This window comes from Somniosus microcephalus, chromosome 2, assembly GCF_052327205.1.
Source record: "Somniosus microcephalus isolate GS21.2 chromosome 2, FLI_Smic_1.0, whole genome shotgun sequence".
NCBI classification, from domain to species: Eukaryota; Metazoa; Chordata; class Chondrichthyes; order Squaliformes; family Somniosidae; genus Somniosus; species Somniosus microcephalus.
Genome location: NC_140988.1, coordinates 303,236,191 through 303,263,326, shown reverse-complemented (window position 1 = coordinate 303,263,326; position 27,136 = coordinate 303,236,191). Strand labels below are relative to the sequence as shown.

At 47.0% G+C, this 27,136-nt stretch overlaps 1 protein-coding gene across 2 annotated transcripts in view; it reads right to left on the bottom strand.

Annotated features, from left to right (window-relative positions):
* The window catches only part of nol6 (nucleolar protein 6 (RNA-associated)), a 136,704-nt gene that overhangs the window by 84,254 nt on the left and 25,314 nt on the right, over positions 1 to 27,136 (bottom strand). For both annotated transcript variants that reach the window (XM_085973893.1, XM_085973890.1), the window contains exons 4-9: positions 16,950 to 17,129; positions 15,011 to 15,179; positions 7,357 to 7,491; positions 2,733 to 2,896; positions 2,127 to 2,247; positions 856 to 914 (exon numbers count right to left, since the gene is read on the bottom strand). In XM_085973893.1, the coding sequence (XP_085830019.1) occupies positions 856 to 914; positions 2,127 to 2,247; positions 2,733 to 2,896; positions 7,357 to 7,491; positions 15,011 to 15,179; positions 16,950 to 17,129 (828 nt within the window). The remainder of the gene's footprint in view (positions 1 to 855; positions 915 to 2,126; positions 2,248 to 2,732; positions 2,897 to 7,356; positions 7,492 to 15,010; positions 15,180 to 16,949; positions 17,130 to 27,136) is intronic.

Sequence of the window (27,136 nt, the reverse complement as noted above, 5' to 3'; positions counted from 1 at the left end):
CCCATAGAGTACAAAAGCTAGGAAGTTATGCTAAACCTTTATAAAACACTGGTTTGGCCCCAGCTGGAGTATTGCGTCCAATTCTGGGCACCACACTTTAGGAAGGATGTGAAGGCTTTGGAAAGGGTACAGAAGAGATTTACTCAAATGGTTCCAGGGATGAGGGAATACAATTACGTGGATAGACTTTTTTTTTTTTTTTGCGAGCCCAGGGAGGTAAGGAGTCCCAGAGTTTTGAGATCTGCAAACGAATGAGCTGGAGCCCAGCCCTTTACTTCGGGGTGTTAAAGCCAGGCCCGGAAGTGGTTTCAAATCTGGGATCTTCCTAGCCTGCATAGTTCAGCTGCTCTTACATAAACTTGTTCAGCCATTCGGGATGCTTTATCTTGAAACTTAACATTAAGAGTATTTTTGAATCATCAGCAGAATCTCACTAAATGAAAAATCTCAGACTCACTGGGTACAGTGTACGCCGTTATTAACAGACATAGAAACATCGGCTGTGCTAGACACTTGCTCTTCACAGCGGGCAAGTTGTTCATAAAGTTGCTGAATTTGTTTTTAAATCACCAGCAGAAATTGTCAGGAGAGTCATGGTGCAGAACAATTCAAAGCCAACTATACATAGTACAGGTTATCAGGTTTCCAACGGGTGAAAACTGAACCCAAGTACCACGTAATCTTGTGACTCAAAGCACAAAGACTGAATAATTTACTGTAACCACAATGACAAATGCTTTATAAAGATCCCTTTTCCAATCAGGCTGTAGCGAGCAGCTTGCACTGGTTTGATCATTGCACATCTACCATTTTATAGAGAGCATAAAAAGGTGCAACAAAAGGAGATCATCTTACCACTGAGTCGTCAGTGTCCTGGAAAAGACTGATGCCATTTTGAGTGAGGTCTGTTACAGCTGAACAAAATTAAAAGCAAGAGAGAAATTAAAAATCATGTATGAAACTTCATATAATCTTTACATGGGGACTACATGGGCACAGAAATTGCAGCTTTTGCTTGGCCAGGCAGGCTGGGAGCCCATTCCCTCAAACACCCGATATCGATTGCAAAAAGACAGAAATATCTCTTGAAATGTTGGTCTGTGCACACGGTCAGTATATCTTTCCTGTGGTTTGGTGTCCATTGATGGGCTTATTTTGTTCTCCAATCTTTGAGGAACTCTCTGGAACTTTCAGTAAGAAGTCATTTTGACATCGTGTTAAACATCACTTCAGGTGCAGCAACACAAAAATGAACCTTTCCAGCAGATCTGTGAAATACTGACCGTGGCAGATTCACCAGAATGATACTAGGGCTTAAAGGGTTAAATTAGATTGCATAACTTGGCTTGTATTCCCTTGCGTTTTGATGGTTGAGTGGTGATTTAAGCGAGGTGTTTAAAATGATTGAGAAATTTGATAGTTTCTCTCTATCTACCCTATTTCTCTGGTGGGGGAATCCACTACAAGAGGGGATAATCTTAAAATTAGAGCCAGACCATTCAGGAGTGAAATCAGGAAGGACATTTTCACACCAAGGGTAGTGGAAATATGGAACTCACTCCCCCAAAATGTTGTGGATGCTGGGTAAATTTAAATTTTCAAGATGGAGATCACTAGATTTTTGTTATGCAAGGGTATCAAGGGCTATGGAGCAATGACGGGTAAATGGATTTGCGATAAAGGTCAACCATGATCTAATAAATAGCGTAACAGGCTCGTGGTGCTGAATGGCCTACTCCTGTTCCACTGTCTCGAACCACCAAGACCCATTTCCAGCACCGCCTGCATGCTCTCAGGGACTCATACCAACTGAGTGTTAAAGGTGTTGGTTACTTCCCTGACTTCTGAATTATTGAAGTGTACTTGTCTGTCACCAATCGTTACAGTACACAGAAGAAACTCCTGAAACGGCTAGGCAAAAATCCAAAGCACATAAAGCAGGGCATCACCAACACTGAAAAAAGCTAGAACCCAGCAAGGCAATGTGTTTCACAGTGGGAAAGAATGAATTAGAGTCGAGATATTTAGGATTTGTCTAATGTTAATTGAAGTCCAACAAATCAGTTGGCTTTATGGTCATATTTGCAATATAAAGAGTTTACCTGAGAAATTGGAGTTTAACTTACCCAAGAACTGAAGGACATTACGCAGCACCTGGTATCCACTCATCATTTTGTTCAGTTTACGCTTAGAAAGCAAATATGCCACCAACATTGAAACAAGAAACCCACTGAAACAGCCATAGCCCTAAAGGAACAGGAAAAAATGCTTTTACACTTTTGAACTAAATATTTTTAAAAAACAGGCATTTGGATTAGATAGAGATCTATCATCCAGTGATGATGAAACAAAATTCCCAGTGGGGTTAGTAGTTTCTTTGGTAGAAAATTAAACTCCTGAGAAGGTTGCAGATTTAAACCACAGTCTCAACTTATGTTGACCAGCATATTTCCCCGTCTCTTCATTAGGAAAGGTTCAAATCAATGGTGCTATTAGCAGCAATGTTCTATTGAAATTTCAAAAGAATTTAGATGTGATTTTATTACGCATCTGTTCTTCATTGGTAAGCTATCGATTACAGGTGACAGGTCTTGAAGAAGCCAAAGCTTTTCCACCAACCATTATTTTACATTACAATTCCAAACTTATTTTAACAGCACTAAAATTCACCACAGACAGTGAAAGTTTAACATCTAATGTTTATGCAAGGTCACTGAAGTGTAGCATCGTACCTTGTTCAATTCCCTCTGGTGGAGCCACACTTTAAGAATTCCAATTCCATCTTTCATTCCTGGGAAATCGGTGGCAGCATTGAAGAGGAAATGAAGATGCTGTTCCATCACCAGATCAATGAGTATGGTGTTATTATAGTGAGGTGTAGGAGGCTCATCATTTCCTGAAAATATAAATAATCTCTATAAACTTACTTCATCAAACAGCAAGCTCATCCTTTGGCTCAGTTTGTAAATGCTGTGCCCGACCATGGAACCGAGCAATTCAGTTCAGGCTAGAGAACGGAAGGGGGTGGGGGGGAAAATCAGCCAGCATTCCCAGTCCCAAGTGGCATCTTGTGACTTTTGCACCTATGAATGTCAGGTGAGGAACAATCAGGCTCTGCTGCGACACCCGCCCGCCATTGTCAAATAGCTTGCTGATACTTGCTGTGCAGGCTCACATGTGAAGAATGGTCACTTGGGTGAGGTACCAGAGAGCAGGTGGCACCTGTGGAACTCAACCCTCACCATTCGTTGACACCACCAGGAGAAGAGGATTCAAAATTGGAGTGGGGATGACAATAAAAAAGGAGAATGTTATAACACCAAGGGCAATTAGGGATGGGCAATAAATGCTAGCCTTGCCAGTGACGCCCACATCCCATAAACGAATAAAAAAAAATCTACATATTACTCAGAGGATGATTAGAATATTGAATTCTCTCCACAAACCGTCTTGAACAGGAGTCCATAAATTATTTTAAAAGGCAATTAGCTGCTTGAAAAAGAGGAATATTGAAGGGCATGAGGAGCCAGGAGTGAGATTAGGCAAGGTGGTTCATGTGGAGAAAAATGTCAACAGACTTGATGGGCCATAGGGCCTGTTCTGTGTTGAAACGTTCTATGATTCTATGAAAATGGACCGTTTAAATTCCTTACATTTTAAGTATTTGAGAGGGGGGAAGTCAGCTTTTCTGTAATCTTTCATGAATTTAAAAGTATAAAATATTTTAACATAAGAAAATATATCAAAAAGAAACTCGTGAATTTAAAAGCAGACGCTCTTGTCAGCAGTATTTTAATTTGTTACACTAGGTGGTGCTGTACTCAGGTTAATCTACTTAATTAGGGTAATGCAAGAATACACTGTACTTCTACATGGGTCCTAAATGGGTCTTACCAGTAGAGAGGAAAATGAGGAACAATACACTAAAATACAAGCTACAAAGCAGCAAGTAATAGTCTTAAAACGTTGCATACTAAATCAGTCAAGTGTTCCCTCACAAACTTTTTTTTCGTACATTTCTCCCTCTCTTAAAGCTCATGCTGCGGTACAGTTCTGGGGGGTACACAGCACCTTTCATATACCTTGGCCCACTGGTCAGTCTTCAGGCACAAGCCAGAACAGCAAACATCAGCAGGTTTTTTAAGCTTAGAGGGCATCACAGCCAAGCCTGATCCTGTCTTCACCCAATGTATCCGCACACACTTTCCAGCAGAGATAGCAATCAGAGCAGAAACTGGCTGATTTCTCCCCTTCCTAGACCAGTGGATGTGACCCAACTGGTCACCCAACTAAGAAAACTATTATAAAAAAGGATCAGGAGAAAAAAAGCAACATAACAAATCGAGGCTGGCTTCTTCTTTCTACCTTTCATGACACAGAAGACAAATAATTTTAAGTCTGTGCACAAGATCTCAAATTGGAATGTGTGGAAAAGGAAGGCAAGTACATTTCCAAATTACAAGTGGCTTGTTCAAATGGAAGAAAGACTTGCATTTATATAGCGCTTTTCACGACCACCATGTATAATACGATGGATCCTTCTCGTACCAGATTTACCATCCTGAATTCGTACGCAGAAGCCCCATCAGCAGTTTGAAAACTCACCCGCAGCAATCTGACAAGCATTTCAACATTAGTTAGAGTCCACCATTCCTTCAGAAGTGAAGTAGCAGCAAATCAAATAATAAATCATAAATGCTGTAAATCTGAAAAATTGAAATTTTCTGTTGAAGGATCCTCTTGAAAGTACTTGCCTATCTTTTCATTGGACTTGCTGCATATAGCTGCACTTTGTTTTTACGCTTACTACCATAGTTGCAGCAATACTAGGAGCGATATGGCCTCAGATCTCTGTAGGGCAGGCAGGCTGTCAATTTGTAGTTTTAAAATTTGGGTGGGGGAGGGGTGTGGGTGGAGAAGATTTCATGAAAATTTATAATCAACAAGGGCCTTTAATTTTGTAACATGAAAGATAGCCTGAATTACCTCATCAACTTTCTGTTCTTAAGTGCACCAATTAGACAGTCCAAAGATTTTTTTTTCAATCTTCACACTTTTATCTCTGCTCTTGATCAGCACAGGGAATCCAATGAGGCACCATAGCATCTGACTGAGCAACTGTCAGACCATATCAGTCAGACACAAAAGACTCACTGGGTCATATTTACCTTACTTTTTGACATTTTGACAAGTATAACTCTGTTTCTTTCATTCCCTTTTTGCAAATGATAATTAATTCATTATTGTTGGGGTAGAAATTCTACAGAACAGCACTAACCATGAACAAATAGCCCATTAGTAACTAGCAAGGTGAGCAGCTGTAGTGTGTGGAATGGAGTCTCGCAAAGCTAGTTTCAGAGCTGAATCACCCCTGACAGCCAATATAACATCATTTATTAAATACAGTGATTGGTACCAAAATTCAAATAGTATTGTGCCTGTGGAAAGCACTGCAAACATCACGTAAGGTGATTAATCAAGTAGATTTGTGCTCTAGCTAACGTTACGTGACAGCCCCATTGCAGTAACCAGCAATTGAACTGTGCAGTCAATCATAAAAATGAAAACATCTGAGGTACTGATGGATTAGATGAGGGCAAGGAAATTAAGGCAACAATGCTATGAGCTTTGTAAACATACCAGCCACATGATGGCATTCCCGTCAGAAGTAGTCAGGATGATGCCCTGTCTAAAATAGTGGAGGCAGAGTATGAACATTGACTGCATTAATATTTTTTCCTTTACTGCACCCAGAGGAAGGACATGGATTGACTCGACACACCTTTCGTAGAAGAGGAAGAAGAGCGCACTAGAGTATTGGGAAGTGGAAATAGAACCTCAAAAGAGCAAACTTTTTGCATGCCAGTGGAGTGAGGTATAACCCCCACCCCCCACGCCCTGAGCACTAAATCAGTATTCGTCAGAAGACCAAGCCACCCAAGTATCTGCCAACTTTGAAATATGGATATTGTGTGCCCACAGAGTACAACATTGAGAATAAAATAGAGCCAACTCTTCCCCCCCCCCACAATAAATGGGGGTCAAATCAGACACCAACCCTCCCCAACCACTGAGCACATTCCATCTGCCCCAGTTCCATTACGCAGAATTCCTGGCTGCACATCCCATTACTCCCAACCTCCCTTTCAGGTACCCTACACTCACTGAAAGTGTCTTGACAACCTCAGCATGACTCAAAACACTTCACAACCAATCAGTTACGTTTGAAGTCACGTCACTGCTGATTTGTCGGCAAGCACACATAGGAAAGCCTCACCAACAGCAACTGGGATAGATGACCAGGTTGAAGTTTTTCCAATGTTCCTATTGATGTTGGCCAGGACACCAGGAGAATTCACTGCTTTTGTTCTGCAAAGTACATCTGTCTGAACAGACAGTCAGGGCATCAATTTAGTATCTAATCTGAAAGATGGCACCTCTCACACGAAGCACCACCTCAGTAATGCTCTGAAGTGCAGCTTGAAAACACAACCATCTGACTCAGAAGTGAGAGTGCTATCACCGAGCGCATATTCCAAAACTGGAATGAGCGGCCTGGATTGCTTAGGAACCCTCCATTATAATTTACAGTATTATTTGTAAGTACCACATTTAAATAGTCCAACACTTCAGACATTTTATGGAGCGATTCATGCTGGTGATTGAAACTGGCTAACAGCTACCACATCTTACCTTTGTTGGTTTGACTCATTCATTCATATATTGGCATTCTTGGCCTTACGATCTCTACGATTTCTTGCATTGCTAAATCAGCCTTTAAGAAACTGGATTTCCCCCATTGATGCCAAACACAACTCTAGTGAAACCCACATCTGCCCATGGTTTCACTATTGCTCTTGCATCTGGGAGGCTCTTCAAACACCTTATACGCAGGATAACAGTAAAAAAAAAATGGTTCTATGGTGGGCACGCTCATGCTTACAACTCCTCTTCTCTTTCCATTTTATCTAATAGTTCTATGGTCATGTACCTCATACGCATCAAATGTTTCACCTTTCCGCATTGCATCCCGGCACTGTGTTCGATCAAGAATCAACATACCAACTAATTTTTCCCCCTAGGTTCTCAAAACTGTGCAGTTCTATACCTCACTTTCCAACTTATAACAATCTATAAGCTTTCTAAACTCAAGCTCGACACCACTTGATGATCTTCTAAATTTATCTTGTGTTCTCTCCTACTCATCAACATGGTGACATTCTGCACTCAAATCAATTACATCAGGCTTTTCAACGTAAACAAAATCAACAACATGTAGGAGGTAAAAAGCAAGTATCAGCATTACATGAGACACTACAGTGAAAAAGGAGCAAGATACTTGTACACAGCACAAACCTCCCTGGGCAGACTCTCGCTCCAGAAACCAAGATGCACGAATGTTGTTTCTGCTTGGATGAAAACGACTCAATTTGAAGAAAGAAGCAGGAGCACAAGGATGAAGTCTTACGGTTACCAGTTTCTCATCTTTACCTAGAATCAGAGCATAAGTAATGTCAAAAATGTATTTCTCATCAAAATACATGTCAATGTAACACAACGCCTGCCTTTTATCATTTAAAAGTGAAGGAAGGCCTGAAGTTTCCGCCAGGTTGTGCTGGAAATTGGCCAAATCAGCGCTAACAAATCGTGGAATCTTAAGCGCAAATTAGGTTCTGCACAACTGGAGTTTCCGCATTCATTTGTGCTCGTTTAAAAAACACTGCACTAGAAGCCGTACTCGCCCACAAACCTGGCCACGCCTCCAGGTCGAATTAATCACCATTGGGAGTTTCAACTAATTGCACTCGTTTGCGGGCCTTAAACTGCACCAAGTGTCAGTCAGTGGCTCAGTGGGTAGCACTCTCGCCTCTGAGTCAGAAGGTTGTGTGTTCAAGTCCCACTCCAGGGACTTGAACATATAAAGCTAGGCTGACACTCCAGTGCAGTGCTGAGGAAGTGCCGTCTTTTAGATGAGACGTTAAACCAAGGCCCCGTTTGCTCTCTCTGGTGGACGTAAAAGATCCCATGGCACTATTTCGAAGAAGAGCAGGGGAGTTTTCCCCGGTGTCTTAGCCCGTAGTTATCCCTCAACCAACACAACAAAAAAACAGATTATCTGGTCATTAACACGTTGCTGTTTGTGGGGCCTTGCTGTGTGCAAATTAGCTGCCGCGTTTTCCACATTACAACAGTGACTCCACTTCAAAAGTACTTCTTTGGCTGCAAAGCACTTTGAGACGTCCGGTGGTCATGAAAGATGCTATATTTCTTTTTGAGGAGGCTCTAAAAATGAAGCTTTTTTGGCGCAAGGACACTAATAGGCACGTTTTAAAAGTTCTTGAATATAATTTTTTTAATTTACAAAGCAACTGACTACTGTACACCAATTATAACAAGCAAATGGTTCTGTATAATTTTTTTACAAGACATTTTCAGTTATTTAAAATCGGGTTACTCACGGGTGGTGGGTTCGACACACTGATTAAAATGTTTATTTTTTGTGATAAACCCATTTTCACTTGTATTAATCAAACTGCACCAAGTTACCACTCTTAAATAGATCAAGGATTTATTTTTTTTAAAGCAAAAATTATATATTGTTTTAAAATTCCATTCTAAAACGGTGCCCGATTGCGCTGGTTCATGGCAGAGTTGGCGTTTGGCGATATGCAAATCAATTTGAGCGGAAACTTGAGGGGGGGAAAAAACCACTTCTCTAAACTAGTGTAATTCTGGGCACAATTTGCGCCCGGATTGTCGATTGCACCTAAAGCGGAAACTCTACCTTCTGGTATTTTTAAATTACTCTCCAGCCCATTTAGTTATTGGCAAGAAGAGGGTCAGAGAGATTTATTTTTCGATTTCTCCTACCTTGTAAGGGATATAGAAGATATCACGCTGGCAACAGGGTGATGTAATGCTTAGATAAGTAGACTAATCACAAAACACAAGTTATTTCATGAGCATATTATACTGATGAATCCACAAAATGTGAGATATCGGGCTGGATTTTCATTCAGAAGTCGGGAAGGAGGCGGGACTACAACTTTCGGGTTGTAGTCCCGCCTCCATCGAGATGCAGCCAATCCACGCGATTTTCACTTGATTGACCTTGGGCCAATTAAGGGCCACCCGGCAACAGGTGACGTCACAGACTGAAATTTCATCTGTCGCGACGTGTTGACAGATGAATTATCTGCTTGAAACAGCTTGAAACAGCTGCTTGAAGCGGTCAAACACTGACAGTCTTACTTCTAACCTGAGTCCTTCTACGCAGACTCAGTTAGAAATCTCGCCGGCACTGAAAGCTGCAGGCTATCACTTTTGACAGATCGCAGCCATTCTGCTTTCTGTGCCGGCTGAATGGTGGACTCCCGAAGCCTAGAGGAAGGAAGGCTGTAAAGGCAAGTACAGGTAATTTAAACTTCTTTACACACTTTAGACACACCAAACACACTTACCTTTACACTCATGCACCCATCACTCACCTGAACACCGACATCTCGACCCCTCCAAGTCCTTCAACCCGATGGCCCAACTCCTCTAACTTGCCGTGGTTTGGAGTCGTCAGGAATCCCACACAACCTTCAAAATAGGGATTAGGCTAAAAACTGCCTGTTAACTACCTGTTAACAGGCAGTTAATTGGCACTAATCCCTTCCCGCCTCAGGTCGGCGGGTCCCAGTGCGGGGCGGGTACCCACCTCCTTTGAAACTTACATGGAGGCGGGTTTTGGGTGGGATGGTGTCGGGACCCCCAAATTCGGGATTTTAGCCCCCCACACGCCTAAAAGCCCGCCTCACAGCACACTGAAAATCGACCCCATCGTCTCTTTTCAGGAAAATCTGGAGGTTAAATTACCCAAACTCTTTGCAATTTATTCATACAATAAGTTTTTGAAATGCAATTAAAACCAAACTTGCATTTAAATAGCACCTTTCACAATCTCAGGATATCCCAAAGTGTTTAATACATAGACAGCAGGGGAGTGCATGATAAGGGAGAATACGAAAAGATTAGGAGAGAAGTCAAAAAAAATTAGGGAGGTAAAGAGGAACTATGAAATTAAATTATCAAGGAACATAAAACAAAATAGTAAAATATTTTATAGGCACATCAATAAAAAAAGGAAGGTTGGGATGGGAATAGGGTCATTAAGGGATAGTCAGGATAATACCACAGGTAACGATAGAGAGATGGCAGAAATATTAAATAATTATTTTGCTTCAGTATTTACCAGGGAGATAGAACAGGTGGACATGACATTGGATGATGAGATTAGTGCATTTAAAATAAAAAAGCAGATATATTAAATAAATTAATCAAACTCAAAGGATAAAACCCCTGGTCCGGATGGATTGCATCCACGCATTTTAAAATAATCTAAGGAAGAGATAGCAGAGGCATTACTATACCTATTTAATTATTCATTAGAAAAAGGTATAGTGCCAGAGGACTGGCGGATAGCTAACGTAATACCAATATTTAAGAAGGGGGATAGAACATGTCCAGGGAATTATAGACCAGTCAGCTTAACATCGGTGGTAGGAAAAATAATGGAATCCCTACTAAAGGAGAAAATAGAAAAACATCTAGAAACCAAAAATAATAATGAATAGTCAGCATGGATTTCAAAAGGGAAGTCTTGCTTGATCAACCTTATTGCATTTTTTGAAGAGGTAACAGAGAGAGTAGACAATGGTAATGCAGTAGATGTAATTTATCTGGATTTTCAAAAGGCCTTCGATAAGGTACCCCATAATAGACTGATGAACAAGGTCAGAGAATGCAGAGTCCGGGGACTAGTAGCAGAATGGATTGCTGGCTGGCTTCAGGACAGAAAGCAGAGAGTCGGAGTAAAGGGTAGCTATTCACAGTGGATAAGTGCTGGAACCACTGCTGTTCACAATTTACATTAATGATTTAAACTTAGGAATCAAATACACAATTTCTAAATTTGTGGATGACACCAAATTGGGGGGGATAGTCAATACTGAGGAGGACTGCAACAAGTTATACATAGATACATAGATACATAGAAGATAGGAGCAGGAGTAGGCCATTCGGCCCTTCGTGCCTGCTCCGCCATTCGATGAGATCATGGCTGATCCTTTAATTCAGTATCCCGTCCCCGCCTTCTCTCCGTAACCCTTAACCCCTTTTGCCCGTAGAAATATATCTAATTCCCTCTTAAATATATTTAATGAGCTGGCGTACACTGCCCTCTGTGGCAATGAGTTCCACAGGTTCACCACTCTCTGAGTGAAGAAATTCCCCCTCATCTCTGTCCTAAATGGTTTAGCCCTTATCCTTAAATTATGTCCTCTAGTTCTGTTCTCACCCGCCAAGGGAAACATTCCTTCTGCATCCAGTCTGTCTAGACCTGTCAGAATTTTATACACTTCTATGAGGTCCCCTCTCAATCTTCTAAACTCCAGTGTGTACATCCCTAAACTACATAGTCTCTCCTCATAGGTCATTCCCGCCATTCCTGGTATCAGCCTGGTGAATCGCCGCTGCACCCCCTCCATGGCAAGAACATCCTTCCTCAGATGAGGCGACCAAAACTGTACACAGTACTCGAGGTGTGGTCTCACCAGTGCCCTGTACAGCTGCAGCAAGGTATCCCTGTTCCTGTATTCTAACCCTTTTGCTATGAAGGCCAGCATACCGTTTGCCTTCTTGACCGCCTGTTGCACCTGCATGCTCGCCTTCAGTGACTGGTGTACAAGAACACCCAGGTCTCTCTGTACTTCCCCCTCTCCCAATCTATTGCCATTTAAATAATAATTTGCCCTCCCGTTCCTGCACCCAAGGTGGATAACTTCGCACTTGTCCACATTATAGTGCATCTGCCATTTATCCGCCCAATCGCCCAGTCTGTCCAAATCGCTCTGGAGCTTCCTGGTCTCTTCCTCTGAGCCCACCCCCCCTCCTAGTTTAGTGTCGTCTGCAAATTTGGAAATGCTGCATCCGACTCCCTGATCCAGGTCATTAATGTAAATTGTGAACAGCTGGGGGCCCAGGACAGATCCCTGTGGTACCCCACTTGTTACTGCCTGCCATTCAGAAAATGAGCCGTTTATTCCAACTCTCTGTTTTCTATCTGACAGCCAGTTCCCTATCCACGCCAAAACTTTCCCCTTTATCCCATGAGCCTCAATTTTCCATGCTAATCTTTTATGTGGGACCTTATCGAAGGCCTTTTGGAAGTCCAGGTACACCACATCTACTGGCTCTCCCCCATCTATTCTACCAGTTACTCCCTCAAAAAATTCCAATAGATTAGTCAAGCACGATTTACCCTTTGTAAATCCATGTTGACTCTGTCCTATCCTGTCCCCATTTGCTAAGTGCTCCGCTATTTCATCCTTAATGATGGACTCCAGCATTTTGCCCACAACTGATGTAAGGCTTACAGGTCTGTAATTACCTGCTTTTTCCCTACCCCCCTTTTTGAATAGTGGGGTAACGTTAGCTACCCTCCAATCCATCGGCACTGTTCCCGAGTGGAGAACATTAATAAACTTGCAGGATGGCCATATAATTGGCAAATGAAGTTCAACACAGATAAATGCGAGGTATTACATTTTGGTAGGAAGAATAGGGAGGTCACTTATCACTTGGAGGGTGAGAGTCTAGGTGGGGTAGAGGAACAAAGGGATCCAGGAGTACAAATACACAAATCACTAAAAGTTGCGACACAGGTTAGCAAGGCCATAAAAAAGCAAACCAAGCACTCAGGTTTATTTCTAGAGGGATAGAATTAAAAAGTAGGGAAGTTATGCTAAACCTGTATCGAACCTTGGTTAGATCACACTTAGAGTACTGCGTACAGTTCTGGTCGCCATATTATAAAAAGGATATAGAGGCACTGGAGAGGGTGCAGAGGAGATTTACAAGGATAATACCAGAAATGCGGGGGTATACATATCAGGAAAAGATGAACAGACTGGGTCTCTTTTCTCTTGAAAAAAAGCTGAGGGGTGACCTAATAGATGTCTTTAAAATTATGAAAAATTGATAGAGTGGATAGAGAGAGAATGTTTACACTTGTGGGGAAGAGCATAACTAGAGGCCATCAATATAAGATAATCACCAAGAAATCCAATAGGGAATTCAGAAGAAACTTCTTCACCCAAAGAGTGGTGAGAATGTGGAACTCGCTACCACAGGGAGTGGTTGAAGTGAATAGTATAGATGCATTTAAGGGGAGGCTAGACAAGCATATGAGGGAAAAGGGAATAGAGGCTTATGCTGATTGATTTAGATGAGGAAAGATGGGAGGAGGCTTGTGTGGAGCATAAACACTGGCATGGACTGGTTCAGCTGAATGGCCTGTTTCTGTGCCTTATATCCTATGTAATCCTATGTTTCACAGCCAATGGAGTACTTTTGAAATGTAGTCATTGTTGTAATGTAGGGAACCATAGCAGACAACTGACATACAGCGAGGTCCCACAGAGAGTCAGATAAATGACCAGAAAATCTGTTGCAGTGGTATTGGTTGAGGGTTAAATACCGGCCAAGACTCCAGGAGAACACCCCGACTCTTTTCAAATAGTGCCACGGGACACACTGACACTGTGGGGAAATTATGCCGCAGCTCTGATGTCACCAGTCGCCTTAATTGCTGCCTCTATCTTGCTTTTACTATTTCTGTTGACTTGAGTCAGAATGTTGTGGGTTCAAGCCTCACTCCAGAGATTTGAGCACAATCTAGGCTGACACTTCAGTATAGTAGTGATGGAGTGCTGTACAGTACGAGATGCTGTCTTTTGGATGAGGTATTAAACCTAGTCTGCCCCCTCAGGTTCCACCAGCGCTCCAGTATGTCACTGTTGCAGTTCTGATGAAGGATCTACACCTGATGCGTTAATTTGTCTGTTTTCAACACAGATGCTGACTGATCTATTGCATGCTTCTAACCTTTTCTGTTTTTGATTCCAATTATCAGCGTTTTGCTTTTTGTTTATATTATTCAGGAACTCTCGGTCGGAAGTGCCTGCGTGGGGGTGCCTTGTGAGTGCAGGACTCTGCTCAGCTGTGATGTTGGCCACAGTCAAATGTGGCCAACACTGCCTTAATTTCACACATGACAAATGGCCACTTAAGACAGAAAGAAGAAAAAAAAACTTGCTTTATTTAGCACTTTGCATGTCCTCAGGATGCCCCAAAGCACTTCCGAGACAATGAATTACTTTCAAAATATAGTCACTATTGTTTTGGAAGCAAACAACAGTGAGATACTGAAGCGCTGCTGGAACCAGTGAAATCGTACCCCAGTATTTGACAGTGCCTTCAGGAGGAGGAAAGAAAATCGGAGAGAGAAAAAAATAGCTCAGCAGAGTAGGTTGAATAAATATAAACGTGCATTAATATAATTAACCACAGTGTTTTATTCCCTAAGAACTTCTACCCAGCAATGACAATTTATTACTCTACATATCACCGGTTGATGCAGTTATTACTCTACATATCACCGGTTGATGCTGTGAAATGCTTCCTGAAAATTTGGGTTCTTTTATCCCCTCCCCCCACCCCCCTCAATAGCTATTGTTAAAATATACTACATTAATCAAGTCACAATTGTAAACTCAATTTAACATCTCTAAAGAGACAAACTACACTTCTAAATCTGTTCCCATATATTCAGCTGAGATGTTTTGCTGCAATATATGCACTTAACTCCAGCCTGAATGTATTGTTGTTTTGACTCAGAAAGGCATGCAGACCAGTCATGTGTTCATTTTCTAAGAAAAGGTCACATCAACCTTTACAAGTCTGTTCCGATTAAGAGTCCAATCCAAAATGATACCTAAATTTGGATTACCATCCGTTACAGCCAGAAACCGTTCATTGTAAATATGCTATGATCAACTTTACAATTGGAACATCTAGGTCCGCATTTTTTTTTTTTTTTAAATGCTGACTGACCAGTAGTGCGTTTACAGCATTGTTTTAGTGTAACATAACTACTACTCCAGTGCAATGTTTCTTTTAAACAGACCTTGTGGAGATAGATACAGGATTGGTTTCAAGTGGTTGCTATTGAAGTAGCCAAACTTTACACATCCAAAGAGCTTGTTCTTGGACAAATGACAGGCAATGTGAGCCAGGTAGAGTGCACGCTTCCTGAGGTAGCGCTGGTTAAGATTGTCCTTCGCTTGGAGGATTTCCTGAAATTAGAAAGCTCAGGGTCAACTTTGAAAACACCTCATCCCTCAGATTTCAATTACATTGGTCTATTCCTCTTCTTTTCCCCATTTTTTTCCATCTGAACTTAGTTCCATCACATCAAAAGATATGTACCGTAGTTGAAATAGCAGAATTAACAGCAATCCATAAACGAACCCAATGTCACTTCTTATGTCAACAGGCCAAGAGATGCATTTATGTTGTGTCAGATGCAAGTTCCTTGAATAGTTTTCGATTTCATTCCAACTGATAATTGTCCAAGACAAACTTCCCTAAGGGGGGGTGGGGGTTGAAGTGTGAAGAACAGTTGAGGCCAAGTCTGGAACATCAGTCCCAAACTTGGATTCCAATGGCTTGTCACTGCAGATGATGCCTATCCCCGTTAAGAAATGTAATAAAAAAAACTTTTTTTGCTATCTGTAAACATTATCATATATAGTACCTTATTTTACTGTATCCCAGTTCTGTGAAAAATAATTTTAAATATCTAGTCAGTGTGTTAACAGAAGGTGCCCCAGAACAGTGAGATATAGGTTCAATTCCCTCATTTGGATCATTCCAATCAAGCACACAATCACTCCCCGAACTAGGACCTGCCGCTGCTTCTTTTTCAGCCAATTCCTTACGCACCTCCAAATTTAGTCTAGAATTCCCTCTCCCTCCCAGAGCTGGGACCTCTATCCTGGAGCAATTACCCTAGGAACAACAGAGTTTGCACTGACTTTCAGCATTTCTCTCCAAACCACTATTGTCTAGCTGTCTATTGATCGATCTCGACATGCTGGAACACAAAGTGCCTCACGGTCCATTGTGTGAAAAGGGTCTTGTATCTGAAAACACGTAGCTAAGTGTAGATAAGTAATCTTACAATGAGCTGGCAGGGTGGTACATTGAAACAGAAAGAAAGATGTTTGTGGAACTAAAGCTATGCGTAGATCATGCAGAACCAAGCACCTATAAAGGTACTTCCTGCCACGGCTTCAGTTGTAAATTCCCTGAACTGAAAACAAACTCTTACTTCTCTAGAATATCCAGAACTTTTGGGACTGTCATTTTTTTCTAGAAGGAGCTTAGAATAAGCCAATTGACTTGGTATGAGATCAACGCGTGTCCACATTGAAGCAATAACTGAACATCACGTATCTATTCAAAATATCCGCATCATATACCAGTGAAGCTTCACACACCATGTCACCTTTCGAACTTCCTCCCAGTTGTTGTTCCCTGGAACTTTGCCCCTTCCTCTTACACTGAAGTTCAACTGCAGTTAGCAGAACCTTGCTGAATCAGGATCATAAGATTTTGCAATATATCGGATATTTAGAATTTGCCAGTTGCCAGAAGTATAAGATCTCTGCAGAGCTGTCCAAGAGGTTGTAGCTTCAGCATCACAGGGACACAAGATCCTCTTACAAAAGAGAATACTGAGGCCACTAAAAGGCAGAACAGCTCAGCGAAACACCCCAAACCCTGATCACACTGGAGGATCCCCAAACCTTGGCTCTTGTCAATCTAAACCCAGCTCTTTGGGTTTAGGAAAGCCGAATGTGACCCTACAGGAAAAGAGTGTGCACTCTATCAGACAAAGAAAAATTCTACTCTTGGATTTCTTAATAAATTTGGTTTGGAGACTATTAAACATGGTGATGGGTGGTAGGTACTGCACTGACCAAATGAAATGTAAATTGACTTTCAGAACCAAAATGTATGAATTGAGAAAATCTGAATCACCCAACATTGAAGAAACTTACTGCTGGCATTGTAACAGCAACGTCCACATTGATCTCTGGTTTGATGCAAGTACCAAGTAAATAGCTTCCAATAACTTTTACAGAGGCAGGAGGTAGAAAGTGGAACTTCCCTTTGATATTGTATGGTACTTGAAGAAAAGGAACTTTAACACCTTTAGGAAGCCAGGATTGGTCTGTAACCTGTTGGAATACAAAATAGAGTTACCAAAATGAACCCACTCCGTGACAAGGTACCATTTATCTATTAACAATGGTGATTGGTTACAATATTCCATAGGTATTGCACCAATAGGTGGCGTTATGAGGGTCCCGTTATGTGACCCATAAAATACATCAGATCTCAACTAATGTTGCATGACAGCCACTGAACCATCTCCAGTTTCATCAACAGATTATTGTGTAAAGATTAAAACTAAAATAATACTTTTAAGTAACTCCTACATGGTACGCTGATGAAAAATCTAAGGTTAACCACAGGACAAGTATTTAAAATTACTAGTTGCTGGCCAGTCCTTGGACAGCGATGAAAATCTTGATCACGTTTCCCTCTCAGCAATGTTAAGGGAGACCTCACATAGGGACGAGAAGCCTGTAACCAGCCAATCTCCAAAATGATTCCCATAAAAAGGTAAGGAACAAGAAACTGCCAGCCAACCTTCCAACAGGCACTGGCCATACACAATAGCACCAAATTGTATCTCCCCAATCAGAAGGGAATGCGCGATCGCAATGAAACAAATCAGCAAACTCCTGAACCAGTGCTCCTAATTGAGCAGGAATTCTGTCTGGAAACATTCACTCACCACCCCCCCCCCCCTCTTCCCCCCCCCCCCCACACACTAGCAAACCATGCAACATCCCCTCCTCCACTGAAAACTAAGTCAGGTCAAACACACTTCCTCCCACCCCCCCTCACCGCATGCACAATACCTGTCCCATCCGCTCACTGGAAAAAAAAATTGGCCTCGTTATCCCCAGACTCAGAGTTTGTGCTCCCGCGGTTCCCTGTCTTTACTTCACCCACGCCCTCCCCTATCCCCATCGCCCACCTATCACCTTCATCTCCCTTTCCCTCCAATCATCTGCCTCCTTTCCCGCCTCTAAACTTGCTTTATCTGAACACTGCACTTGGTCTTGACTCTCCGTGTGCAACGCCATAGGAGATGAACTAGTAGGAGACTAAAAGTGGATAACGAGGCATGGTCCAATCACTTATTTCTGGTCAAAATACTGTGGAGAGGTGATGAACAGAGACTAGATTGTTCTTCATTGTGAAAAGGGCAAAAGTTGGAGGGAAATGGGGTCACTGAGCCAGGCTTCCCACCAGCAGCAGGTTGCTCAACGTGCTTGAGAGAGATGGGATAAAAATTGAGAACAGCGGAAAGAAAAAAAACTACAGCACATTCGCAAAGACACTTTTGCAGCAAAGAAAACAAAAGCCAAAGGAAATGCATAACTCATAGGGAACAGTAGCATAATGGTTATGTTACTGGACTAGTAATCCAGAGGCCTGGACTACTGATCTGGAAACGTGAGTTCAAATCCCACCACGGCAGCTGGGGAATTTAAATTCAGTTAATTGAATAAAATCTGGAAAGAAAGCTAGCATCAGTAATGGTGACCATGAAACTACCTCTAGGGGTTAGACAGGGTAGATGCTGAGAGGATGTTTCCCCTTGAGGAGGAATCTAGAACTAGGGGGCATAGTTTCAGGATAAAGGGTCACCCTTTTAAGACAGAGATGAGCAGGAATTTCTTCTCTCAGAGGGTCGTGAATCTTTGGAATTCTCTACCCGAGAGAGCTGTGGAGGCCAAGTCAGTGAATATATTCAAGGTGGAGATAGACAGATATTTGAGCTACAGGGGAGTCAAGGGTTATGGAGAGCGGGCGGGAAAGTGGAGTTGAAGCCAAGATCAGATCAGCCATGATCTTATTGAATGGTGGAGCAGGCTCAAGGAGCCAAATGGCCTCTTCCTACTCCTATTTCTTATGTTCTTATTACCGGATTGTTGTAAAAACCCATCTGGTTTCAAGGAAATCTGCCGTCCTTACCTGGTCTGGCCTATGTGACTCCAGACCCACAGCATTGTGGTTGACTCTTACCTGCCCTCTGAAATTGCCTAGCAAGCTACTCAATTGTAACAAAACGCTACGAAAAGCAATAATAATAAAACCGGACGGACCATCTGGCAGCGACCTAGACACCGGCTTTGGACACAACAACAGCACACCCAGCCCAGTCGAGCCTGCAAAGTCCTCCTCACCAACATCTGGGGACTTGTGCCAAAATTGGGAGAGCTGTCCCACAGACTAGTCAAGTAACAGCCTGACATAGTCATACTCACAGAATCATACCTTTCAGCCAATGTTCCAGACTCCTCCATCACCATCCCTGGGTATGTCCTGTTCTACCGGCAGAGCAGACCCACCAGGGGTGGCAGCACAATGGTATACAGTCAGGAAGGAGTGGCCCTGGGAGTCCTCAACATTGACTCCGGACCCCAAGAAGTTTCATGGCTTCAGGTCAAGCATGGGCAAGGAAACCTCCAGCTGACTACCACCTATCGCCCTCCCTCCGCTGATGAATCAGTACTCCTCCATGTTACACACGTACATACATACGAATTAGGAGCAGGGGTAGGCCACTTGGCCTCTCGAGCCTGCTCCATCATTCAATAAGATCATGGCTGAACTGATTACTCCACATTCCCGCCTACCCCCGGTAACCTTTCACCCCCCTTGCTCATCAAGAATCTATCTACCTCTGCCTTAAAAAGTATTCAAAGACTCTGCTTCCACCGCCCTCTGAGGAAGAGAGTTCCACAGGCTCACGACCCTCTGAGAAAAAATTTCTCCTCATCTCTGTCTTAAATGGGCGACCCCTTATTTTTAAACAGTGACCCTTAGTTCTAGATTCTCCCACAAGAGGAAACATCCTCTCCACATCCACCCTGTCAAGACCCCTCAGGATCTTATATGTTTCAATCAAGTCACCTCTTACTCTTCTAAACTCCAGCAGATACAAGCCTAGCCTGTCCAACCTTTCCTCATATTTGCCCATTCCAGGTAAACCTTCTCTGAACTGCTTCCAATGCATTTACATCCTTCCTTAAATAAGGAGACCAATACTGTACACAGTACTCCAGATGTGGTCTCACCAATGCCCTGTATAACTGAAGCATAACCTCCCTACTTTTGTATTCATTTCCCCTCGCAATAAACGATAACATCCTATTAGCTTTCCTAATTACTTGCTGTACCTGCATACTAACCTTTTGCGATTCATGATCTCAGAGCTCTGCAATCTCTCACCAAATTAGATAATATGCTTCTTTTTTATTCTTCCTGCCAAAATGGACAATTTCACATTTTCCCACATTATACTCCATTTGCCAGATCTTTGACCACTCACTTAACCTATCTATATCCCTTTGTAGCCTCCTTATGTCCTCTTCACAATTTACTTTCCTACCTATCGTTGTCTCATCAGCAAATTTAGCAATCATACCTTTGGTCCCTTCATCCAAGTCATTTATATAAATTGTAAAAAGTGGAGGCCCCAGCACTGATCCCTGTGGCACACCACTCGTTACATCTTGCCAACCAGAAAATGACCCATTTACGCCTACTCTGTTTCCTGTTAGCTAGCCAATCTTCTATCCATGCCAATATGTTATCCCCTACACCACTTGGAAGAAGCAGAGGGTAGCAAGGGCACAGAATGTACTCTGGGTGGGGGACTTCAATGGCTAGGTAGCACCACTACTGACCAAGCTGGCCGAGTCCTGAAGGACTTAGCTGCCTGTTGTGTATGTACCTTTAAGAGAAGAACTGATTCTATACTGCAGTACCGGCAGTGACCACCCCTGTATATAAAGCCATAGCAGGCTTCTGTACTTCAGTCTTAAGTTACATTTCTGGCTGTGCAGCTGCCTCAGTCAGCAGGAGGAGAAGGAGCAGCCAAACCAGAAGAGTGGAAAGTGGTGGTCTCCTGACCAGGAAGAGGAGGATATCGATAGACCACCACCACCTCCACCTCCACCATCATCACAGCAACTGAGGTGTCTGGAGAGAGAGGACAGAGGAGGGGAAGGAGAAGGGAGGCCAGCAACAACACCAACCAGGGGAGAGGCCTTTCCATTACTGCCTCCCCAAATTGGCCTCCACTTCAGGAGAGGGAGAGAGGGGAGAGAAACAACCAACAACCACCAACTGTTTGGAAGGAGGGAAGAACAACATCATCTTTCAGGTGGGTGTTATTTGGTGCACTCTCCCAAAGACTTTGTATTTTAGGTGGGGGGAGAAAAGAAGAAACAAGGCCGGATCATCAAGGGGTGTCTGTGTGTGTGTGGCTCTTGTTAAAAACTAGGCCACACACACCACTAATAAGCACCCCTTCAATTGCCTGACCTGGGACAGCTGGAGCTGCCTAGGTGAAGTCCAATTACATCGTTAAGACCTGGTGTGGGACTGAGCCTGGGGCATCTCCAGCTTTCCCAGGTGAAGACATCTTCTCCCCCTGCCAGAAGACCACCTTCAAAGACTTTAAATTCCCATCGGAGAGTGCACCCCTGCCAACACCCCCCACCCACCATCCTGAGTGGCAACCCTGCCTTTGCGGCCTCCCTCCTTCCCACCCCCCCTCTCTCTCTCTCTTTGTCTCTCTCTGCCTATTTCTCTGAGGCACCTCAATTTCATCTTTTTTTATTCATTGCCTATTGAGCAGAGGGGAGAAGGCCCCTCTCCCAATTTCAATCAATAAGGGGAGAGGTGTGTCTTCATTTTAAACAGCTCCCTCTGCTCAATAGAGGACCAAAAAATACCTGAGGCCATTAACACCTTCAGGCCTGTGACTTGGGGGGAGTGTAGCCCTTATAAAAACACCCCATAATGGCGACTGCATCTTCGCCGGTGGCGGGGCCAGCCAGGACTTATGCGGGAGTGGCAGCCACAGCCACAGCTGCTCCCGCTGCCCCGTCACCTTTTAAACTTATGACAAAAAAGCTTGGGGTGAAGAGCTACACTCACCCCACTATGACCATTGAGGCCTGCGTTAAAGTCATGGCTGGGGTTGTCGGCCCCTCAGCCATCGTCGCGGCCTCAAAAATGTACGGGAAGGCTGTGTTCTTCCTGGGGTCGGAGCGGGCGGTGTCCCTGGCCATCGCCAAGGGGCTCACCGTGGGCGGGACCTTCCTGCCGGTGGATCCTCTCGAGGCCACCGCGCAGAGGATCGTCCTCTCGAACGTCCCGCCCTATGTTCCTGGTGAGCTCCTCCTCCCCCATTTATGCCAACTTGGGGAGGTGAGGTCGGGGATTACGCCCATCCCGCTCGGCTTCCGGGAAACCAGCCTTCGCCACGTCTTCTCCTTCCGGCGCCAGCTGTTTATCCAGCTGGCGCGGGAGGAGGACACAGGCGGGGCGTTCGTCGTCCACCATGAGGGGACCGCCTATCGCGTCTTCTGGACGTCGGACGGTGTGCGGTGCCACGCCTGCAAGGAGGTGGGGCACATCCGGAAAAACTGCCCCGCCTCCAAGGCCGCCGGATCATCTCGTGCGGCTGAGGCTGGCGCCGCCGCCGCTCCTCCCCCCGGATCTGCCCGCGTGTCAGGAACGTCTGATGCGCGGTCGACGTCGGGAGCCGATGCCACCAAGGCCTCCGGCGGGGGAGAGGGAGCGCGTCCAGCCGGAAAGAAGGCGCGGCGGAAAAATAAACACCTTAGGGCGGGTCCCCCCGTGGATGGCCAGCCCTTGCCCCTTGCGTCCCTTACACCCGCGCTCCTCGCGGAGCTAATCGGGGCAGACGCGAGTGGGAGGGGCCTCGTGCCCGAGCCCGTGGCCGCAACTGGCACAGCGGTAACGCCAATACCTGCGGCCGGGCTCGGGCCCAAGGAACCCGACAAACCTGCTCCGCCGGAGGGAGCAGAGGAGGAAGCCTCTGCAGACATGGAGGTCTCCCTCGCTCCCTCCGTGCTAAAAAGAAGGCGCGACCCCCTGGAAGAGGAGGAGGACCGAGAGGAGGAAGGTCCCTCCGAGCGGGGGGAGTCGTCGCCCGCCGCGGGTACTGCGCCACCCCCCCGCAGCTGTCGTCATCACCAGCGATCGGCAGGGGTCACCTGTCCCTCGGGAGGCTGAGGCAGATGAGTCTGTCCAGCACGTGACTCCCGGGGATGGGGACGAGACCCTGCCCGTGGCGGGGGTCGCGGAACAACCCGCGGCTATTGACATTTTATCGGTGCCGTTACCCCTCGCTGGGTCGGGCGGCCTGGGGGCTGGGTCGGGCGAGCTCGAGAAAAATGAGCTCGCCCAATGCGACCCGGACATCTCCCAGGGGCTGCTCGTCCCAGTGGAGGTTTTAATTGAAAACACCCCATCCGCTGGGTCGGAGGCTGGTGGCGGGGAGGAGGATGGCCCCCTGGCTGCGTCTCTGGTGCCAGACGTACTGGAGGAGCAGGGAATTGTTCTCTCCCCGGTTTCTCCGGTCGTTCTGGCGTCTGAGGCGGGGGGGGGACACCGAACCGCCGCCGTCTTCTGGCCCAGCGCCCCTAGAGGAGCCCAGGGAGGAATCCTCTGCCGCCGATCCTGGGGGTGGGATCCGTGCAGAGGCGGGGCCAGCTGGTGCGGCTGAGCCGTTCGCTGCGCACTGCGCGACGGACGGGTCGGCCGCTGGCGACGACCCCCTGGAGGATGGGGACTCGGTGATGGGCACGGAGGACGATTTGGACTCCACTGTCCACGAGGCGCTGGATGACCTCGTGCCCCTCGCCGAGTCCCTCCTCATTCCCGTAAGGGAACTCCGGGACTTTATGGCCACGTGCCGGGGTCGGCAAAATAAGATCCGGCTGGCCCTCGAAAGGTGGTGGGAGCTGGCGCTGCTCATCATGTCCGTCCGCGCCGCCGTTAAAATCACGGGCGCGGATGAGGGCGTGGACCCGCTCGAGCTGCGTCGGCTCAGAACGTTTCTCACTGGGCTGCTGAGGAAGTGGCAGCTGACCAGCGGCTGTGCTCCCTCCCCCCGTTAGGTGTAGGTAGAGGTTGCACTATGCTTCTGACATGAAGATAACCATAGCCAGCCTCAACATCAACGGCAGCAGGGAGGCGCGCCGCAGATTCAACAACTTCTCGGTCCTTCGGGACGGGAAGTATGCAGTGTGTTTCCTGCAAGAAACCCACACCGTTCCGGGAGACGAAGCCACATGGCTCCTGGAGTGGCAAGGAGGGGTCAGCATGAGTCACCTCTCCAACAATTCTAGCTGGGTGGCTATCTTGCTGGCCCCACATTTTCAGCCGGAGATCTTGGGGGTCAAGGAGCACGTGCCGGGCCGCTTGCTCCAGGTCACTGTTCGCCTGGGGTGCGTGCCGCTCCATCTAGTGAACGTGTACGCCCCTCAGACCGGTGAGCAAGTGCACTTCTTCGAAGAAGTGTCCGCTCTTTTGGGCTCCGTCGATGCGGGCGAGTGCGTCATCCTCGGGGGGGGATTTTAACTGCACCCTCGAGGCGAGGGACCGTTCGGGTCCCCCATGAAGCCCAGCGGCGATGGTGAAGTTGAGGGACCTGGTCGGGTCCTTCGACTTGGTGGACGTCTGGCGAAATCTCCACCCCGACTCCAGCGCCTTCACTAGCGTGAGGTCTGGGGGAGGAAGGTCCAGAATCGACCGCCTCTACATTTCCCGGGTGTACGTCTCCTGCGTTCCGGCGGCTTCCATGCGGCCGGTGCCGTGCACGGACCACCACCTGCTGTGGGCGGAGCGCACTCCGCTGCGCGCGCGGGGGGGGGGGTCCGCGTACTGGCATTTTAACAACCTGCTGCTGGAGGACGCGCGGTTCCGGGATTCGTTTCGTCGGTTCTGGGTCAACTGGAGGAGTAAGCGGGGGGGCTTCCCCTCCTTGAGGCTATGGTGGGACGTGGGCAAGGCTCACATCCATCTCTTCTGTCAGGAGTACGCGAAGGGGTCGACCAAGACGCGGGAGGCCCGGGTCGGGCGGTTGGAGAAGGAGGTGCTCGACCTGGAGTCCCGTCTCGGTCAGGTCGTCGAGGACCCGACCCTGCGGAAGGTGTACGAAGAGAAGAAGGGCGCGCTGAAGGACCTGCAGCTCGTCGGGTCCAGAGGCGCGTACGTGAGGTCGCGGATCCAGCTCCTGCGGGACCTGGACCGCGGCTCCCCCTTCTTCTACTCGCTGGAAAAAAGACGGGGGGTCCGTAAGCAGCTCTTGGGGCTGCTGGCCGACGACGGATCACTGGTCTCGGATCCGGAGGGAATCAGCGCGGAGACCCGCGCCTATTACGGGGCTCTGTTCTCTCCGGATCTGTCCAGCGAGGATGCGCTCAGAGTTTTGTGGGAGGATCTGCCGAAGGTCACCGAAAAATTGGACGCTCCGCTAAGCCTGCCGGAGCTGACCTACGCCCTCCGCCAGCTCTCTAGGGGAAAGTCCCCGGGGCTGGACGGGCTGACCGTAGAGTTCCACAGGGCATTCTGGGACGTCTTGGGGGGCGACTACGCACGGGTCCTGGGGGAAAGTTTGGCGACCGGGGAGATGCCCCTCTCTTGGCGCAGGGCGGTCATTGTCCTGCTGCCTAAGAAGGGCGATCTCCGCCTCCTTAAGAACTGGTGCCCGGTCTCCCTCCTCAGCACGGACTATAAAATCTTGGCCAGGGCCATATCGTGGATGATCCACCCCGACCAGTCCTACACGGTCCCGGGCCGGACCATCCACGATAACATCCATCTGGTCCGGGACCTGGTCCACCGCTCCCAGAGGGCTGGTCTGTCGGTCGCCTTCCTTTCCCTGGATCAGGAGAAGGCGTTCGACAGGGTGGATCACGAGTATCTCTTCGGGACTCTGCGCGCATTCGGGTTCGGGACGCATTTTGTCGCCCGGATCCGACTTCTGTACGCCGCCGCGGAGTGTCTGATTAAAGTTAACGGGTCCTTGACGGTGCCCCTTCGCTTCGGGAGGGAGGTGCGTCAGGGATGCCCCATGTCCGGTCAGTTATATGCCATTTGCGTGGAGCCTTTCCTGCGCCTCTTGCGGAAGAGGTTGACGGGACTGGCTCTGCAAGGGCCGGGCGTGGAGGTGGTCCTCTCGGCTTACGCCGATGACGTGCTCCTCGCGGTCACAGATCCCGCTGACTTGCGGAGGATGCGGGAATGCCAGCAGATTTACTCGGACGCATCTTCCGCCAAGATCAACTGGGAGAAATGTTCCGGACTCCTGGTGGGTCAGTGGCGGGTGGACTCCCTGCCGGAGGAGTTCAGGCCTTTCGCCTGGAAGACCACGCACCTCCTCTATTTGAGAGTCTACCTTAGCCCTGCCGAGGACGCCTGGCCGGCGAACTGGCAAGAGCTGGAGGCCAAAGTCACCGCTCGCCTAGGACGCTGGACAGGACTGCTCCGAGTGTTGTCCTACAGGGGTCGAGCGCTGGTCATAAACCAGCTGGTGGCCGCCATGTTGTGGTACGGGTTGGTCACTTTGATCCCTCCCCCTGCGTTTGTCGCCAAGATGCAGAAGAAGCTCATCGACTTCTTCTGGGACAAAAGGAAGCACTGGGTCTCTGCCGCGGTTCTGTGTCTCCCGCTTAGGGAGGGCGGTCAGGCGCTGGTGTGCCTTCGCACCCAGGCTGCGACTTTCCGTCTTCAGACGCTGCAGAGATACCTGTACGTCGAGAATCCTCTGAGATGGTGTGCACTGGCGACGTTTTTCTTCCGCCAGCTGCACGGCCTCAATTACGACACGCAGCTCCTGTTTGCGAAAGTGGGCGGCAGGCGTGCCGGCCTGCGAGAGCTGCCTGTCTTCTACCAGGAACTGCTATAGGTTTGGAACTACGTCGCTTCCAGGCGAAGCTCTCCCCCGTCAGGAGCGGCGGCTCTCCTTCGGGAGCCGCTGCTCAGGAATCTGCACCTCCACGAACGCGGGTTCGGGCGGCTGGCGGAGGGCAGGGCTGTGCTTGGCAAGGTGACCAGAGTCGGGGACCTGCTCGATGGCGGAGGAGCGGGCTGGATGGCGCCGGAGGAGCTGGCGCGGCGCCTGTCCTGGGCCAACGTCCGGCTCGCGGTCGAAGCCATCGAATCGGTGAAAGCGGCACTGGGCCCCGACTCCACTAGGTGTATCGAGGCGGCTCAAGCACGTGGGGCGATCCCGTCCGAGCTTACCCCCGTTCAGACGGAATTCCTCATCGGCGCCCGGCCC